Below are 18,589 nucleotides of genomic sequence, written 5' to 3' on the forward strand. Positions count from 1 at the left end.
GCATTCTCTTCCCCAATACTTGCAGGTTCTTGATTCCTTTTTATCTTACTCATTTTCAACTTCTTTTTCCCCCTTTTTCAAGGCACTACATTTTTGTGGCTGGAGAGCATGGAAAATTTGCATTTAAAGAGTTTTAATAAATTTAATGCCCTCAGGGAGTTTTCCAGAGAAACTGAACTCAATTAAACTAAGGGTCAGGTCCTGGGCATCACTTCCGCTGAAATAAAACACAAGCTCCAGCAAGGACATTTCATCAGATAACCAGTTAATATTGGTTCAATGTTGACAAAAATTCTCCCCTCTCCTTTAAAAACAAGATAATCCACTTTGGAGCATTTCTACTCCATAGCAACTAAAATAATATAGAGGGGAGGAAAGGCAAAAATGCAACCTTTTAAGAACATAACTACAGCTCAGGTCTATTCAATGCATGGGGCAAAAGCTAAAAGGAATAGTATTAGCTTGTATCTCTTTCCATATCCTATGAAGACACTGTGGAACAGCTCATTTTCTTCCTGTCAATCAGTTCTGCAGCTTTCCCCATTTGCTGTGCCTGGTGAATGTACAGAGCACCCAAACAGATCTGCTCCCTATTGTTACCTGCAACAAATGGATCAATGGGAGCACAAGCCAACAACAGCTGCCCATGTCTCCAGATGCCACATGTGTCCACAGAGGAAAAATAAATGAGTACAAATGCTCATCAGGAAAATTCCACTAATTTATTAGACATCTTGTCCTTTGCAGCATAGTTTGAGCCAAACAAGTCTGCATATTTAAATAGAAAATACCTTCTGAGTCACAGGAGATTCCAGAAATGCCAGAATCCTGAGCTCCCCTCCCTCAACAGAATAGTCTCTCCCACCCACTTCTCTGCCCACTTCACTGCATCCACATTAGGGTCTCTGGCCCATCTTCTTCAATGTTCGGTTCAGCTGGAATTAGAGAAAGCAAGGTCAGAAAAACACAGTGATTGATACAAACTGCTGTTCCCCTCAGCAGACTTTATCCAAGGCTTCTTAACTCCTTCCTCTCAAACTCTTTGAGGAGAGAGCTATTCAGCAAATACAGTGTGTCAAGTAGAAGTGGAATTAAGTAGAACTCTCTTCTCTCCAAGACAGCAGAAGATGTGGGGACAAGAGAGGATGCAAACTTGTAGCAGCTGTATCACAATCCTCTATCCCCAAATCTCAGAATTTTGCCCTAAGTTTCCAGTCCAGAACAACCTTCATTATTAGAGAGCAGAGCAGTGACAGAATGTCACCCTCTGGCCAAGCTCAATGAAGCCATCTATGCTCCAGAAATCTCTGAGGCCATTAGAGCCATAGTTATGAAGTTAGAGATATGATTTTAGGTGTGTTACTGATGGTGACATCACCATTTATTTAGGGACAATGGAATGGAATCAGCATCCCTGGACAGTAAAACTCTCTTCCACTGTGGCTCATCTGAGCACTTCTCACAAAAACATACCATTCCTCAAAGGCCAGCAGCTGCTGCTCAGAACACCTGCCTTTGCCCAGTGCTTTAAAGAGCCAGGCTAAGCCCAGCATGGAATTACACAGCTGTTTCACACAAGTGTGGACTCTCAATGGCCTGCACAGCCCAATGATTGCCCCATTTCCTACAGAACTACACAAGCCTCCTGCCCAGGCCTCACCTCCTCAAACTTGTGGATCTGGCGGATGAAGAAGTCCCCGTAGCGCCGAGCAACCTTTGTGTCTGCAATATGGATCATGTCCTGGGAAGAGAACAGGATGAGACTAGGAAAAGGACTGTGCTACTAGCAGGGAAACAACAAGAACTGCCAACATAAGGATCAACCTAAGAGGCTTCCCCCAGCCATGGTTCAGCATCACACATATCTGACCTGTGCTAGTCACACAGCACCCATCCAGCTCTCCTGGGCTGCCTTCCCTCATACCTTTGCCTGGGACAGGTCCCCAGTTTACAGTGTATTCACTTCCCACATTCTTACACACTCTGTTTTTGTCTTCCTTGCAGCACTTGGACAGTTACAAACCCAGTTCATGCTTCCCTCTTTTCAGTCATGCTATATGCCATGAGACCTTGCAAGAAGACGTCTGCTATAAGGACCAGGAACACAGGGCAACCTGCTCTCCTTCCCAGCAAGAAACCTCATGGTTACTGCTTTGACTAAAGTCCTACTAAAGACTAAAGACCATTTGCTATGCTTCCTGCTGCTGGAGCTCCAAGGAGACATGGTGATAGCCCCACAACTAGTGTTTAGATTCCTCCTAGAGCAGCCACAACTAAATACTGTTCCAGTGCAAAACAGATCTGTAACACGACCAAGCAACATCTCTGCTTTGTCAAAAAAGGGTGAGATCTGGAGTACAACCACAAGGACAATCCAAACTGACACACAAATAACAGCACTATTTGTCACTCAGTTATCACCTCCCAGAACAATGACTTCCCTCTGCCCTGGGGAAGCATTTGTTTTCTGGGTACATTGACTGCCAAAGCTGCCTGTGATATTCCATCACTCTTCATCCACTGACACTCTTTTTATGCAAAGCTATAACTTCATTGTGGGCAGCCAAGCCCTATAAATGGCAAAGGAAGAAGAAATGTCTCCCACAGAATGGAACAAAACTAGGTGCTGCAATTCCAGAATTTCCTGGGTGAAAGAATTTCCCAGCCAGCAAGTGACAGATACCCACCTTGTCAATATAGAAGTCAACCTCAGAGGCAGACTGGAACTCTCCATCCAGGGCAGATATGCCACTGGTCCATACCAGGTTCTTCATCTTGTGCTTGAAGACAAGCAGCTGGATACGGAACTCCTGCTCTGTGAGGTCTAAGAAGCCGGCCAGCTTTGCCACAGGCATGGTGGTGTAGAGCTTGAGGAAGCTACGGATGGTTGAGAGCTGAGCCTGCTGCTGAACCTCATCAGCAAAGACCTTGAGCTGCTGCAGGAAGGGCTCCTTGTGGTAGTTGGGGTGCACGTTGTCATAATTGGGCACCACAGGGGAGAGGAACTTGGGGCAGGCGTAGCTGAAGAGCTCCTCATAGACCTGCGCGTCGCCCTTCTGCATGCGCAGCATCTTGTCGCCGTACTTCTCGCGCAGCTGCAGGTGGATGCTCTCGTCTATGCGCATGGGGTACATGGTGAGGGCGATGGCCAGCAGCGCGTGCATCTGCTCGTTCTGCTTGTTGATCTGCAGAGAGGAGACCCTGTCAGCACCACCGTGTGCTCAGCCTTTAGGGTGCCCTCGGCAGCTGCACTTTGCAGAGGAAGACCCTTTACACAGATGGTCCTAGTGCTCAAGGGGGCAGCACAAAGCAGCAGTGCCTCCGGGCAAAGCAAATGGATGAACGATACATCAAGGTTCTTAGAAATAAAACACAGGGCTTGACAAGAGGAAGGTGCAGAGTAAATGCATCCAGAGAATGCAGAACCTGGAGGGTCAGAAGCACATTTGACTGTTTTGCTACAAGAACATGCAGAGAAGGGAAGATAGTTTAACAAACATCTCCTGGCAAGGGACAGTTATCAGGGAGGTCAGTGAAGAAAAGACTGAGAAAAAGGATTTATTTGAGTGTGGCATGAAATGGACAGCTGTGTGGCTGAAACAGACACACCAACTTTTTGAAGTGTCATGGAATTAAGACTGGCAGGATTTGGCTAAACAAAGAGTTAGGAATTAATCCTAAGGATAAAAAGGAGACAGCAGGTAAAACAGGCACCAAAATCAGGAGGTAAGACAGCTTAGGTAGAAAGAGAAAGGAGCTTTGTGAATGATCAGCTAATGGAAATATACCTGACAATGGCAGAAACCTGAAGTGCAGCACTGGACTAGAAACACAACTAAGTCTGAAGGAACATCAATGACAGTATGGTCAGCAGCTGATACTCATTAACAATGAGTTACAATTAACATCTGCCTAGAGCTAGAGGGCAGATGGACCTGGGACAGCAGTATGGAGAACAGCCGAAGTAACCAGTAACATAGTGAAGAGAAAACAATGTCACATGTGGCAAAGGAGTTGAGAGGATCCCCAGTTACCACCACCAGCAAAGTCCAGGATAACAAAGCTGGACTGTTAGACATAAGCCATCAGGTGATAGAGGAAGGATGGGAAAGAAGACAGCAGCTTTTTCTTTTGGGAAGCCTAGTCTGTTTTATCTCTTACCATCTCATACTTGTAGGTTGTCCTCTGAAACATGCTCTTTGTCCTCTGGATGTAGAGGAGGATGTTGGCAAAGACACGGATGGCATCCTGGTACCGCCGCATCATTAGGTATGCGAAACCCACGTAGTAATAAGTGGTCACCTGGCACTCAGGCACCCGGGAGTACATGCTCTGGGAAGGAAGGAAGGAAGGAGTAATGTGCTATGTTAGAGGGGAAACAATCCCAACTGCTTGTTAGGTACAAGCTTTCACTCCCATCCCAAATACAGAAAGGAGAGGGTTAATTCAGGATACCTCACCTCCCACCCATCCCTGCAGCAGCTTCCTCACTGTTTTATTATATCATCCCATTTCCTATGTTTTCCAGTTTCAGCTTCCTGCAAGGAGAGGACTCTTGCTCTGGGCCTAACACTGCTCTGCTCAGTTCCCTTTCCCCCTATTTCACTCCACATCCTGTGCCAGACAGCATGTATGTAGACCTGTGCCAAGCCTTGGCCCAAACCCATTAGCAGCTGAACTTTTATTAGCCACAAGCAGCACTCATTTGTAACACAAAAAAGCCTAGGTGAGAGTGGGAACAGTGAGAACAGAAGTCAAAAATACAAGAAAGAGTCACTGACAAAGGTAAGAATGGTGTGTTCAGGTAGTTATCACTGCACTACTACTTGCAGCTCCAGCAGTATTCTCTGCAACAAAACTGCCTTGCACAACACAGCAAACCTAAAAACTGGGCAATTGTGCTGCAACAGCATCAGGCATTATCATATGGCTTGATTTAATGCCAAAGCTCCAGCTGTACTCAGCCACAAACTCCTGACAACTACAGCAGATACAAACAGTTCCTCAGCTGGAAGGTTCAGTACAGCAATTTTTCACCAGCATGCTTGAACAGAGGCATTTGGAAGACTGCAGAGGAAGAGTCAAAGCATGCTGTATTACCTTCTTGTTGAGCTCAATGTTCTCCAGCACCTTGATGGCTTGGTAGTAATCTCCCAGCAGAGAGTGCAGACGCAGCAGCCCAACCAGGCTGAAATAGCCCAGCATCTTGTACAGGGAGTGGCGCCCATATTCACCAGCCACACTTTCAGGGTCACCTGGAGGCAAAAAGGAACCACAGTGCCATCCTCCAAGGAAGCAAACTTCCCTTTCAATACTTTTCTGTATAAAAACATAGGGAGCGTTGCCTGAAATGCAATCACTGGTACTTCTCACCTAAGGCCAACAGAATCAGTTTCCAGCCAATCCATCCACTGATTATGGGTTTGATCCAGCTCCCAAACAAAGTTAAGCCATTTGGGTCAAATCAAAGCAAGCTAGCACAGACACCAGTGCTGCCTGGCACCACCCAAAGCTCACCTCCACTTGTATAGACCTCCAGCTGTCGGTTGATGTTGGATTTGTCAACTAGAGAGTGCAGCACATTAAGGACACTGTGGACGTTCCAGATCTTGGGGTTGGAACGAAGGAAATCAATTTCCTCTTCAGACTTTTTGGCTGTTTTACAGCGGTACTGGCTGAAAGACTGGAACTACAGGAAAAAGCAGAGATTCAATGATGCATTGAATCCAATTGTTTGGAGATGCTCAGATAAGCACTAAGCACTAAGCTTATAACTTGCTCACACCAAACACATTACAATAAACAGAAAGTTTATTGGGGAAAAAAAGTATCATGTAAGATCACAATGGAAATCAAAATGACAGATTATACCTCCTTTAAAGCACCTAAAAAATTACACAGTACAGAAGGAAAAGGCCAGGGGACAGATCAAAGCAGGAAAGGATCTCTCAGGAAAAGAAACTAAACACAAATTTGCTGTCTGAACAGGCAGAAAAGAGAACGACCACATTATAAGATGTGTTTGCATATACACATCTTTTTCCCCTATATCCACACATCTTTTTTGTTCTCAAGATTGACAAGACAACACCTGGAATTCCAGACAGCTCTATAATGAAAAGTTACAGAGCAGGGAATATCTTCTCTAAAGAGAAAAAACAATAGCTTTTGAGATTTGTACTGTTGCACTCAGAACAGTAAGTGGAAAAATATTTCTTAATGTCAAGATCTCAGACCACAGCTTATTTCAAATCAGGTCATCAATCTCTTCAGTACATGCACAAAGGCCCTACTGACTAAGAAAGATAAAAATTTTGTTCTGGAAGAGAAAAGTTCTGGCACAAAAGTTCTGGATTCCCCAAAGAGTATCCTGTAACTTAAAAACCTGTATGTTTACAATTACTTCATCCACCTGCTAACACCAGAATAGCAGTGATCACCAAAGATTTTCAACCTGCAATGATACCCTTGCTATGGAAATCACAACAAAGGAAGAGATTGAAAATTTATACAACTAATAAAAAGCAAGACCACCCCCAAAATGGCCCAGTTTTATACCTGGTATATGAATTCATCAATGATATCCCAGAGCCACTGGTTGGGCAGTTCCAGAGGAGCAGGGCCATCAGCATCTGCGGGAGAACAGACGACAGGGTTAACACCTTCAGCAACAACATTGTCAGAACTGGAGGAATAGACAAATTAAAGAACACTAAAATTTCCCTGAAATGGGAGATGTTGAATTAAGTTTCCAGTAGGGCTAAGATATGCAGCTTTGACTACCTCAACTGCCTTCACTTTCAAAGCCCATGAACATGCACAGGGTTAATCTCTAGAGCGTGACTGCTCAGCAGCATCAACTCTCAGGAACTGCACACAGACCGCAGGGGTTTATCCTAACTGATCCATTCTCCACATGAGGCTTGGCAGGGAGTCACAAACACTAACATTTGTTCCAAGGGGAATTAACAACAGTACACAGTTGTGAAACACTGCAAGTTTTCTTTAGGTTACTGCTTCATTTTACTTTTTAATAAAATATAGGTGAAGCTATGTAAGTTTTATTCTTTACAGTGTTTCAGAAAGCACTGGAAACTATTTCTGCTTTTTCTGGTTTTAAATTCATGGATGTAAATTGCTCTTCATTCAACAAACTCAAACATGCACAAACCTTATAGACTACCTTTCCCTCTATTGTTTGTAAACAAACAGGCTGAAGTTCCTCTGACCCTTTCTTCAGCTCTGCCCTTTCCATCCAATCTTTCCAAAATTTAAAAACCAGAAATTAATTGCAGCAACTCACTGAGGATGTAGTTGAAGAGATTGCAGTAGTTGTAATAGGACTCAAATCTCTGCTCCAGCGTGGGCCCCCCCTGCAAAGAGAGGTCAGCATAATATGCTTCATTTCAAGCAGGGCAGGAGGGAGTTCATGGGCAACAGCATAAGGACAGTAACAACTGTAGAGGGTCTAGCACAGGAGTGTGAGAGCCAGTACTCAACCAGGACACCCACCAGCATCACCCAGAAAACCTCAAAGTGTAGCACTGTAGTCCCACAAAACAGGGATTTCTTTTCCTGTACAGGTAGCTTTTCCCAGGATGTCAAGCAGCCAAAACTCCTGTAAATATTCTGCATTAAGCTTCCCTGTTTCCCTCTGCTGTTCAGATTCAGGAACTTTCTACTACCTTCACCAGCTCTCCTTCCTTCCTTCTCTGTTCATGAGAGGCCTGAATACATCAACAATGCTGTTTCTGGACATCTTTTCTAAACACTTTGACTACTGGTGCTTGTTTCAGCTGGAGACACTGAGTCTGAGAACCACTAATAGCACAGCTTGAGAAACCAGTTTCTCCTGCTGAAGCGTGGCTTGGGTTAGCACAGCAGCCCTTCAAAAGGGCCCATTTCTCCACCCTCTGGTCCACAGTAAAACTGCAGTTACTACTTATTTACCCATAAGTCATGCATCTGTTGAGATTTTTTCCTTTAAGAATCAAGTACTATGATTTTTGCACTGATTTCAAAGCAGCTTAAAAAAAAAAGGTAAAGTTTGTTTAGTTTCCCAGAGCATTGTTCCTTTCACTTCCTTCTTCTCCATCCTTTATGGTATCCATGTTTCCCTTTTCATAAGGCATTCTCATCCCACGTGAGGATTTTAATGACAAATAATGCACCTTCCTCTTGTGTCACCCCTTCTCACTGCCTGCTCATTTGAAGAGGAGCCACAAAGAAACACATAAGCAATAAAAAAGAAAATTTAGTTACCTTCCAACAGCCCCTTTGTCCCTAACTCACTAACTATTAAATTTGCTGCTAGCAACAAAGAGCCTCCTGAACACTCAGATCCAGTCTTTTGATTCACCTGAGCTACCAAAGAAACCTGCACACTCATCACCACCAAGCTTGAAGTGACAGCTGATGAGCCTCAGACAACCAAGTCTTTCTTGCTTTTCAGCAATCAGTGAATCCTTACTAAACTAACAAAATGCAAGAATTTTAAACTTCCCTAGAATCAATGTGACTTACAATTCATGAACCCATCCAATCCTGCCTTGCAAAGATTAGGGGACCACTGATACTGTAGTGGCAGCAAGACCTGTCAAGTTTGCTGGCTCAGAGAAGCCAGCACACACCCCACAAGAAGACACAGGGCCAACACTCACGCTGACTTTGGCATAGATGTGCCTGTAGTACAGCTCCTTGTATAGGATCAGGAAAACTGCATCTGGAAAAGATGACACAAGAGGACATTAGCAAGCCACAAGGCCTATTAGCCTCTTGCCACAACAATAAAGGGAGACACAAAAAGATGCTTTGCTCAAGTTTGACTTCTTGCCAGGCTGACTTCTTCTGCTGAAGGAGCTGCCAGAGTGAACAAAGACAACTGACTCACGCTGTGCACCTGCTAACTCAGGATCAGGAGGGATTCTGTTCCTTCTCTCTCTGACAACCCAAGGGAAAGTGGAAAACTCACCATTTCCAACCTGAGGAGCAATGGCCTCAGCCTCTGGCCACGGAGTGTTCTTAAAAAACCTTTCTGTCAGTTTTGTCCAGCTGAAAAACAGACACACATGCAGCATGAGAAGTCACTTCTCACTCGGTGTGACAGTGTCAGAGATGACAACAGAGAGAGGCTTTGGACTTGGTGAAAGCTGAGCAGCACCACCAACCCTGCTAGTAAGTCTAACATTGAAGCAAAGAATGAGAACTGCAAACTAAGCAGTGAGAGTTCAATTTATCCCCCAAGCACAAAACAGACATGTATGTCTCTTCCACATTCTCTTTAAGGCAAGCTGACACAGCTACAAGCAGGAGTGGAAGCAGCTGTTGGGAAGAGACACAAAAGCTACTCCTCAGAGCTTTCTGCAAACTGCCTGCCTAGCACCACTGAGATCCCTTTTTGCAGCCTCCCTTCCTGTTAGGCCAGGCCCGACTCTTCCCTTCAGACAGACCACAACTCGTGCATACCTACATTAGCCTAATGGGCTGGAAATACCTATTTTTTTCCACAGTAACCAAATCCAACCTGTTTCAGAGAAAGCCCAAGTTTGGAACAGCACAGTTAGTAGTCAGCCTTTTCCTGTAATGGCATCACAATTAAAAAAGTGACTTCCATCTGCTGGAAGAACAGTATTGTACCTGTTCTCATAAATGTCCTGGATCTCGTACACCTTCTGGTCAATAACATCACTGGAAACGCGGCTGGCCTGGAGCTCGTACACCTTCTGGTCAATGAGATCTGACACGGTCTTGTGAAAATACTGAATGAAGTTCTTGATCACTTCGGGGATCACCTGGTAGGTTTGCTGCTCGTACTGGCGCTCGTAGGCCAGGTCTTGCTTGGGGTCTCCTGCGGGGAAGGGGGAGCAGTGAGGGAGGAGCAGTGAGGGAGCCGCCCGCAGACCCAGCCGGGCGCAAGCAGGCCCGGGGCGCGCGTGGGGCCCTCGCACTCACCCGTGTGCATATCATAGTCGTTGGAGTACGCGTAGGGATCGTAGGCAGCCTGTGGGGAGAGGGCGGCAGTGAGACCCCGCGCACAGCCCGGACACGACCCCCGCGCCCCCCAGACCCCCCGCCCGCACCTCGTTGTCGTAGTCCTCCCCCGGGTAGGCCATGGCGGCGGCGCGGCACAGAAAGAGCTCCGGGAGGAAACGCGGGACAAGGGCGGGGCGGCACGCGGGCGGATGAGCCCTTCTATTGGCTAAAGCAACTGCCTGTCTTCACCCTGCTGAGCCGTCACAGGCCGGCCCTGGCGGCTTCTCTATCTGATTGGAGAGGACAACTGCCCGTCAGGCTCCCCTGGTCACAGCCCCGCCTCTCTCCCTCGCTCCCTCTCCATTGGCTGCATGCACGGGTTGTGTCACCATCCATTGGTCGAGAGGCTGCGGCCCGCCCCGTTGCTATGGTGACGCCCCGCCCCTCTCCCCGGCCGGGCCGTGACGGGATGGAGGGCGGCGGTGGGGCCGACGGGGCGCCGGGCGCGGGGCCGGAACCGGGACCGGGGGCAGAGGCAGAGGCAGATGCGGGGCCGGAGTCGGAGCCCCAGCCGCGCATCGCGCTGCCGCCATTGGGACCGGGCGCACCCCTCGGTTACCTGCACGTCCTGTGGCAGCGGGAGGAGCCCGCGGGCAAGATCTCGGCCCACCGCCTGCGCAGGGCCGCTCGCCTGCACCGCCGGCTGGGGCCGACGGGCAAGGAGGCCCACGGTGAGCGGGGGGCACGCAGCGGAACAGCCCCTCCTGCGGGCGGATCCGCTCGGGGCTCTGCTCGGTGGGCGGCTGCGGAGGGCGCCCGTCAGGAGTGGGCGGGCCCGCCGCCCGCTTCGGGAGGAGACGAGCAGAACGCTTCTCTAGTGCCTCCATCTGCTTCCCATTCTCTGATTTGACCCCGCACTCGTGCTCGGATGGGATGGGATGTTTCAGTAGGGAAACGTGCCTTTTTCCTCTGTGCTTTCTAGTAATCGCTTTCTTTCCTCCATAGCTCTGAAAAGGCTGCGCGAAGCTGCCAATAGCAATGACTTGGACACAGGTAAGGCTTCTGTCAGTCCCACTTGGGACTTCTCGGAGGGGCAGTGTATCAAGGGCTCCTGCTGTAGGAGAGGAGGAGGCGGGTGCTGATAGTGTGTGGGCAGGATGCTTTAGATGCTTCACATCTAGAAAATGCATTTTTAAAGCCCAGGTTTGTTCTCTGAGCAGAGTGGGGCTGGTTACTGTGTTCACCTGGTCCATAGTGTTAAATTTTCCATCTGCCTGGAGCTGCACTGTCACAGCTGTTTTGGTATGTTCTTTTGCTCAGCTGTTAGCAGCAAAAGAATAATGTTTTGATTTAAGTGGACATCTTACATCTTTCTCTCTCAGGCTTTGTTAATTGTTAATATCAAAATTAGTATTTCAAAACTTAGAGTTTTAGTAGTTCTTGCAATCTGTGTTCATACAAAAATAATGATAACTTTGCTAGATGCTGGCTAAGAATAATATAAGAATAACACACTATTTATATTTAATATTTATTGATTATGACTAAACAACTTAAAAGGTAATTAAAACAATTAACTAAAATTACTAAAAAGTTCTGACATTTCCAACAGTTCCCCCTTTGGAAGTGATCTTAATTTTCCTTTAAGATTATTTCCACTTAAATCATTGAGTATCTAGCAAAACTTAAGACGTTAAGATGCAAAAATTTTGCTTGTGTCTTGTTATGTCATAGATCATTCATTCCAAATGAAATTCCAAATTGGAGTATTATTTCTTTTAACAATTTCTTGGCAACTTCTTTTGCTTTGTTAGTGTAAACAGCTATCCAAAAAATGTGTAAAACCAATAAGTGTCAATATCCCTTTTGTCGAGGTAACTCAGAAAAATCTCTTTCCCTATAAACTCCAGGACAGTTTCCTCCTTTTGCAGTCACTAAAGGAGGTATTTTGTCAGGCTGTGGATTGTTTTGCAAGCATATTTTACACTTACTGACTACACTTTTGACTTGTGGTATTTTTACACTAATTAGTTGATGTTTCAAGTTATCTCTAATAGCTTCTGCTCCCCAGCATGTTTCTCTGTGTTTATCTTTGGCTGTCTCATCACTGCTTGAGGTACTATGTATTGTATGCCATTCCATTTCTCTTTCTTTTGGCAATATAACATCAACTTTAGAATACCATTTTGGTGTAAAATACCATGAACTGGCCATTTTTCATGATTATCTAATAGATAATCTGGCCACTAGAGGATACAATATTCTATTAACTGTGTCTGAGTTAAAGAATTGCTTTTAAATTCTTTCCAGTGCTGCAGAATACAACCTAAAGGTGAACATTTGGGTATTCCCCCTTCCTGGGCTCGAGAAAAAGACTGAAACCCGCAGTAAAATTAAAAAAAAAAAAAATCCAACAATCACTAAAACCGACAGTAGAGAGCGCTGTGTGCACACAAGTGCAATTCCAGTCACTAAAACAGTTGTAGCTGCTGTGCCAAGGAGAGAGCTCTGAGCAAACAATCCTCACTTTAACAGTTTGCATTACCCAAAACCAAACATTTAAAATTCACAGTAAACATACAATGGGTTCAGCACACTTAGAGCAAGTGGATTTTCATGCAAACTCAGTTTTTACTTCTAACACACTTCCATTACCACACACTGGTATTTTCCAGCACTAACACGTACCATAGGCTTTAATAAGCACAGAAATACCTGGGCAAAGCCCTTCCACAGGGTGGCTCTTTGTGCAAGCAGCACTGTCTCACTAATTTGTGGGCAAAGCAGAGGGTGAAGACTCAAACCACACCTTTTGATAGTCACTTACATGGTTTTACAATTACAGTTTTCCACATAGGCAGTTGAACTCAAACATAATTCTGTTAATATTCACATACAGAGTTTTACACTTAATTGATAACAGCCAATTATATCATGACTTTCTTAACACTGTCATGTCAGTGCAAGCTTATGATTAGGTATACCTTTCTAAACCTTCAGTAATGTCTTAATAAACTACCAGGGGTTTTTGCCTTGAGCTCACCTGGATCAGAGGATTGAAAAATTTTCGTGAAAAAGTCTTTCAGTGTGCAGTAAAGTCCTTGATGCTGTAAGTCTGTGAAGCATCAAATGTGTTGTCTCACCTGGGTCACCAGTAAATTGTTACCAAATCCTCTGAAATTGCTGAGGTAAATAAACCTCTCTAACACTTTCTTTTTAGTGTGTGTATGATGTTACTTTGTTGTTGGCCAGGAGGGATTTCTGTGGCTCACAAAATTCTGACCTCCAGTCAGACATAGATATAAAAATTCTTCACTTATTTATACTTTTTAGCAAACAAATTAATGTTCATTGGTTATAAATTACATAATTCTGTTTTATTAATGAGTATTGTGTCCTCTATGGGTACTGAAAGTTGAAGTTCCAGTAGTTTCCTCAAGCTGTGTTCTACAAAAGTACATTATGACATCTTTGCTAAATACTGGCTAAGAATAATTCAAGAAACACACACTTTTTGTAATTAATACATTTATAGATGATGATTAATTAAAGCAAATAATTCCAAAATTAATTAAAACAACTAACTGAAATTATTAAAGTTATACAATTTCCAACAGGAAGATGAAAGAATGCAGTTTTATGGAAGTCTTGGTTTCAATCCACCTTGGATTTGACAGACAGGTTCCCATGTTTACAATCCTCTTGTGTTTTGTTTTCTCTGCAACTTGAGGAAGTGTGCTATGATTTATTTTTCTTCAATAAGTAAACATCTTTGGTGTTTCCTGTGGTGACACTGGGTGGAGAGGTTATGTCATTCCTACTTGGTTCAGGGGAAGAGTAGCTAAAGTGTTCCTATTAATGGTTCCCACTATCAGTCTCCCTGTCTTTCTTGTGAAATATCAAACATTCCATGTTAATGCCACTTCCATCTTTTCAGGTGTTCCTTTCAGTTCTGTACCACACTTGAAGTAGGAGGTGTACAGGAAACAATTCAAAGGTGGCCATAATTCACTTTCTGGAAGCTGAGATGAATGGTGACTGAAACAGTCTTGACTGTTGTAGAATATGCTGTTTAAAGATCTCAAAATATAGTGAACCTGTCAGCATTTTTAACAGCTATGGAATGAGCTCTATTTCACACACCAGACAGTTTATCAGGATGATCTCCAAACAACAGGAGTGACAGCCCTTACAGTTGCCCCTAACACATGTTTCTGTAGGTGCTATTTTTATGTGCCTAATCTTTCCACCCTTTACTGATCTCTTTGCTCAGCTCTTGGCAGTTCAGTGTGTTCCCCTGCCTGCTTCCCAAACTGTAACCACCACTGGTTAGGAAAGGGCATAGTCAAAACAGATGTGAAAAAGTGGTTTTCTCAGAATTGTGGTTACACTGAGCAGGGGTCCATGTTGATGTCAGAAATTTACACAGGGGCACAACATGGCCATGTAAATCCACAGGGAAAGCCCATGGAGGGATAGTTATCACAGGATGCTAATTCTAGCCTGGGAAGTGCCTGAGATGCAGCTGACTAAAGCCACGTCCTTCCTATCCTTTTGTATTTTTCTCTAGGTATTTGCTGCTAATTGTCCTTGGAGCTTGAAAATTTGGCTAGATAGACCTTTAGCCGTTAGAGCTGTTGGCTTATCTTTTCTGGCAACATGTGGAAGGTGGTGAAGGCTGAATCAGAGGGTGGAGGTTATGCTGCTAAGGCTGGTTCTGCTGAGCTAGGGTTCTGGTGTGACCTGGTTCAAGTCCAGTTTTCTTAGCAGATGACAGCACATGTATCTCCCTCCAAAAGAGCAGATAGCATTCCCTCTCTCTGATCCCATCAGCTTACCTGCTTTCTCCTCCTTGGTTCTGTCAGTGCAGCAACTCTTGGAGGATGGAGCTGACCCCTGTGCTGCGGATGACAAAGGCCGGACAGCCCTGCACTTTGCCTCCTGCAATGGCAACGATCACATCGGTGAGGGGGCAGTTATGTCTTCCAGCCTCTCTGTGACAGGGATTTTGTAGGGTGATCTTTATTTTGATTCAGCACCTGCCAGGGGTTGCTCTTTCCTGTTCCTTTAGTGTCAAAGTTGCCAACTCTGGCCCCAGGGCTTGCCATGTCTGCCTGCTGGAGGGGGAGTTTTAGGGCTGTACTGGTGCAGAGGGAAGGGTGTCCTTCCTCCCAGATCTTCACTTCAGGGAGCCCAGGAGCAGTGGCCCTGCATGGCTTTGTGCTGGGTCCTTCTGCATTGCTGTGCAAACCCCTGTCCTTGTCTCAGTAAGGAGCTGATGAGCTCGACAGAATCATCCATAAGGCAGCTGGTGGCTGCCACGTGGACCTGTAGCCCATGTGGGGCTAAGAGAAGGGACTGATATGTCTCTGTTTCCTTGTTTCTAGTCCAACTGCTTCTGGACCATGGGGCTGACCCAAATCAGAGAGATGGGCTGGGCAATACTCCCTTACACTTGGGTAAGTGCCACACAGATGAGCTTTGCATGCAGAGAAATGAGGTGAGAACCTCCTTACTGTTCCTTTCCTCTCCATCTTCCTCTTACCTCTGCCTCAGAGAATGCACCCCCAAGTTTAAGGACCTAGGAAGGACTGTTTGTACTTCATTAGATTCACTCATCACAAAGATTTAGAGTCAAAGAAAAGGTTTAGGAAGTTGATTTTCCTCCCTCTGCCAGCCCTAAGGAGTGCAGGATCTGTTCCAGACAGTACTCAGGCTTGACTGGGAGGTTATTTTAGCATTTGGGCCATTCCTTTTTCCCCTGGCAAAGAAGCCCTTTGGGAAGAAGTAAGCTCTTGTGCTTGAGCAGAAACTCATTTTTGTTTGTACCTCTGAGTTGTGTGTGCTGTGTTTTCCCTCCCCAGCTGCCTGCACGAACCACGTTCCTGTCATCACCACGCTGCTTCGTGGAGGTAACATTTCCTCTGTAACAGTTACAGCCTGTCCCTTTCCTGCCCTGTTGATACTCCCCAGGGACACCAGATCCTGATGACAGACCTCACTGTCCCTGCCTGTGCATCTTGCAGGGGCCAGAGTTGATGCCTTGGATCGAGCTGGCAGAACTCCACTGCACCTCGCTAAATCAAAGCTGAATATCCTTCAGGAAGGATTCTCCCACAGCCTGGAAGCTGTACGCCTTGAAGTGAAACAGGTAAAAGAAACAGTCCCATGTTCTGGTAAGGTGGTGCAGCCCCTGGCAGCCTCCTGCACCCTTTACTTAAATGCCTGCCTGTAGGCTCTTACCTGGTGTAGGAGGAGTTTGACTTCTATTTTTGGAGACTTTCCTTTTTCCCAGCCTTTAATTTTTCCAAGTCCTTTCTTGGCTCTGGTAAGCTAAGGATGCATTGAATGTCTGAATTCTTGGGCTGTACGGAGCATTCTCTTTTCTTCAAACACGATGTAAGACAGATGCCTTGTGGCAGGACAGGGACCACAGCACGAGGCTGTAGCTGTGGTGTACACATATTCTGTATTCCTAGCACAGCCTACCCTGCTCCAGTATGTGGAGGCATGGAATAGGAAAGCACTCCTGGGGCTGCAGATGTATAGGACATGGGCCTCACTTGAGGAGCCACATAGCCACAAGGATTTTTATCCTCTGTGCACAAACAGATCCTGCTGGAATTAGAAAGTCCTGCTCTTCACAGTGAGGGAACCTAACTAGCCATAAAGAAAAGTTTGGTGCTTTCAGGGGTAGACCTTATGCTGCTTCAGCTGGGGTTATCTCTCTTCCCTGTTCTTAACCAGGCACAAAGATCACAACTAGTTTGTCTGTGCCTGGTGAACACCTCTGGTGATTCACTGGGCTCTGATGCTACCATTAGTGTCATGTAGTTGCTTTGCCTGGCTTCGTCTCTAGGGGTCATGTACTCTGCTGTGTGCTGCAGCTTCAAGGCTCTGTGCTTGGCAGTTTAATTGCAGTTTAATTTTTCCTGTAAAAACACCCCAGAGTGGTGCAGCTCTCTGATGTTTGCCTCTTATGCCGGTTTGTTTCAGATTATCCAGATGTTGCGGGAATACCTGGACCGTCTGGGGAGGCATGAGCAGAAGGAACAGCTGGATGACCTCTGCTCCAGGCTACAGATGACTAGCACAAAGGAGCAGGTAGGCAGCATTGAGCTACTCTGACTCACCTCCTTGCGTTGTGGGCAAGTGACATGATGACTCATGGTGCTCCTTTAAGTAAACATTCAAAATGCAGAAAGCATCATTAGTGCCAAGCAGCAGGGAAGCTGAGGATCAGATGGGCTGAGGGAACTGCCAGTTTAAGGCCAGGATCAGCATAACCACACAGGGTTGCAGGGCCTGGGGTCTTTTTTCCTACAAAAGACTGGCCCCTAGAAACAGGCTTAGAGGAAACAGCCATGACACTTTTGTTGAGTTTTGGGTAATGTAGCAACATGCTTGTATCTTAAGGAGTGGCTAAATCGCACAGAGTGGAGGTTAAGCATCACCTCCTGAAGAATGGGGAGAAGCTCCTGTTGCCTTAGATTAGGGCTTATTTGATCATGAGGATAGTAGCCCTTCTGCATGATGGCACCAAAAGGATCCTGTCCTAGTATAAGCTCAGCATGGGCATTACTGGTATTTCTAGTGCAGGGCTGGTCCCTGCTGCATAGGGATTTCTTCTGTGGGGGTGGGTGGCTGCACAGCTGCATTCCCCTCCCTGATGGCAATCTGTATTCTTCTGTCAGGTGGATGAGGTTACAGACCTCCTGGCCAGCTTCACATCACTCAGCCTGCAGATGCAGAAGATGGACAACAGGTAATGGGCTGCCCAATCATCTTCCTGAAGCAGCAGGAGAAGCCTTAGAGAGAAGAAAAGGAAGCTGAAGTTTGCTTCCCAGATTGCTGACTAAACACTGCAGCCGGTGGCCATTCCTGCCAGACTGACTCTCCAGTGGTGCTCAGACTGTTCCTGTTGGTGCTGCCACTGCTGCCCCACGGGGAGGCAGCAGGCTTTGCACAACAAAGGCAGCAGACAAGAATGCTGCAGCTGACTTTGGGGTAAAAGAGCTGCTCTGCTTTTTACCAGATGGCTGGCCATGAATAATGTGCCCTTTCCAGAGATATTTTGCCTTCTCCTAAGTATGTCAGCTCGATGTAGGTGGTGACCAGTATCATGTGCAGTTACCAGCCCTGACTAGTGCACTCAGCAGCTGGCCAGGATTGCAGAAATGCTTGGAACAGGCACTTTTTGCTACCTCCATACTGCTCAGCTGCATGAGGGAGAAAGTGAATGCCTTGAATAGCAGAAGCCTTTGTGCTATGAGAAGAACACACATTTAATTCTGCATGCTAGAAGCTGAGCAAATGCTCTGCCTTAAGAAACATGCACTGAGGTTTAATCCTCACCTTCTCTAGAGCCTGCTGTCAGAGGGCAGAGAATGTGTCTGGTTACAAGTAGGATACAAAGTTTTTCACAGCTAGATTAACACCTTTCACTGGACCCATTTTTAAAGTCTGCTGCAAGTTAGTGTTTAATATTACGGTGTAACACTTGCAAAAATTACCCAGGTACACAGCTAGCAGGTCAGAGCTGCCCTGATGTGACAGTAAGGATTGGAGGGTGACAGTCTTAATGCAGTTCTAGTCAAACATCTGCATCTTGCAATAA

At 45.8% G+C, this 18,589-nt stretch overlaps 2 protein-coding genes across 3 annotated transcripts; one reads left to right on the top strand and one right to left on the bottom strand.

The window, feature by feature from the left end:
* Positions 1-703: 703 nt before the first annotated feature.
* Positions 704-10,257, bottom strand: EIF3L (eukaryotic translation initiation factor 3 subunit L). Its single transcript, XM_079303888.1, has 13 exons — positions 10,080-10,257; positions 9,952-10,000; positions 9,637-9,847; positions 8,972-9,051; positions 8,661-8,722; positions 7,304-7,373; positions 6,559-6,632; positions 5,518-5,689; positions 5,101-5,255; positions 4,162-4,332; positions 2,688-3,185; positions 1,661-1,741; positions 704-935 (listed from the first exon to the last, which is right to left on the bottom strand). Exons 1-13 carry the CDS (start codon positions 10,110-10,112, stop codon positions 897-899), a joined length of 1,695 nt encoding a protein of 564 aa, XP_079160014.1. The 5' UTR covers positions 10,113-10,257; the 3' UTR covers positions 704-896.
* A 127-nt stretch (positions 10,258-10,384) lies between these two features.
* On the top strand, positions 10,385-18,040 carry ANKRD54 (ankyrin repeat domain 54). Of its 2 annotated transcripts, none has more exons than XM_079303898.1 (8): positions 10,385-10,703; positions 10,978-11,025; positions 14,838-14,936; positions 15,360-15,431; positions 15,837-15,884; positions 15,999-16,123; positions 16,969-17,076; positions 17,667-18,040. In XM_079303898.1, exons 1-8 carry the CDS (start codon positions 10,400-10,402, stop codon positions 17,739-17,741), a joined length of 879 nt encoding a protein of 292 aa, XP_079160024.1. In that variant the 5' UTR covers positions 10,385-10,399; the 3' UTR covers positions 17,742-18,040. The 2 variants fall into 2 exon arrangements, with proteins under 2 accessions (XP_079160024.1, XP_079160025.1); XM_079303899.1 differs by having other exon boundaries at positions 10,566-10,703; positions 14,843-14,936.
* The last annotated feature ends 549 nt before the right edge of the window (positions 18,041-18,589 follow it).

This window comes from Erithacus rubecula (genome assembly GCF_903797595.1).
Source record: "Erithacus rubecula genome assembly, chromosome: 4".
Classification (NCBI taxonomy): Eukaryota; Metazoa; Chordata; class Aves; order Passeriformes; family Muscicapidae; genus Erithacus; species Erithacus rubecula.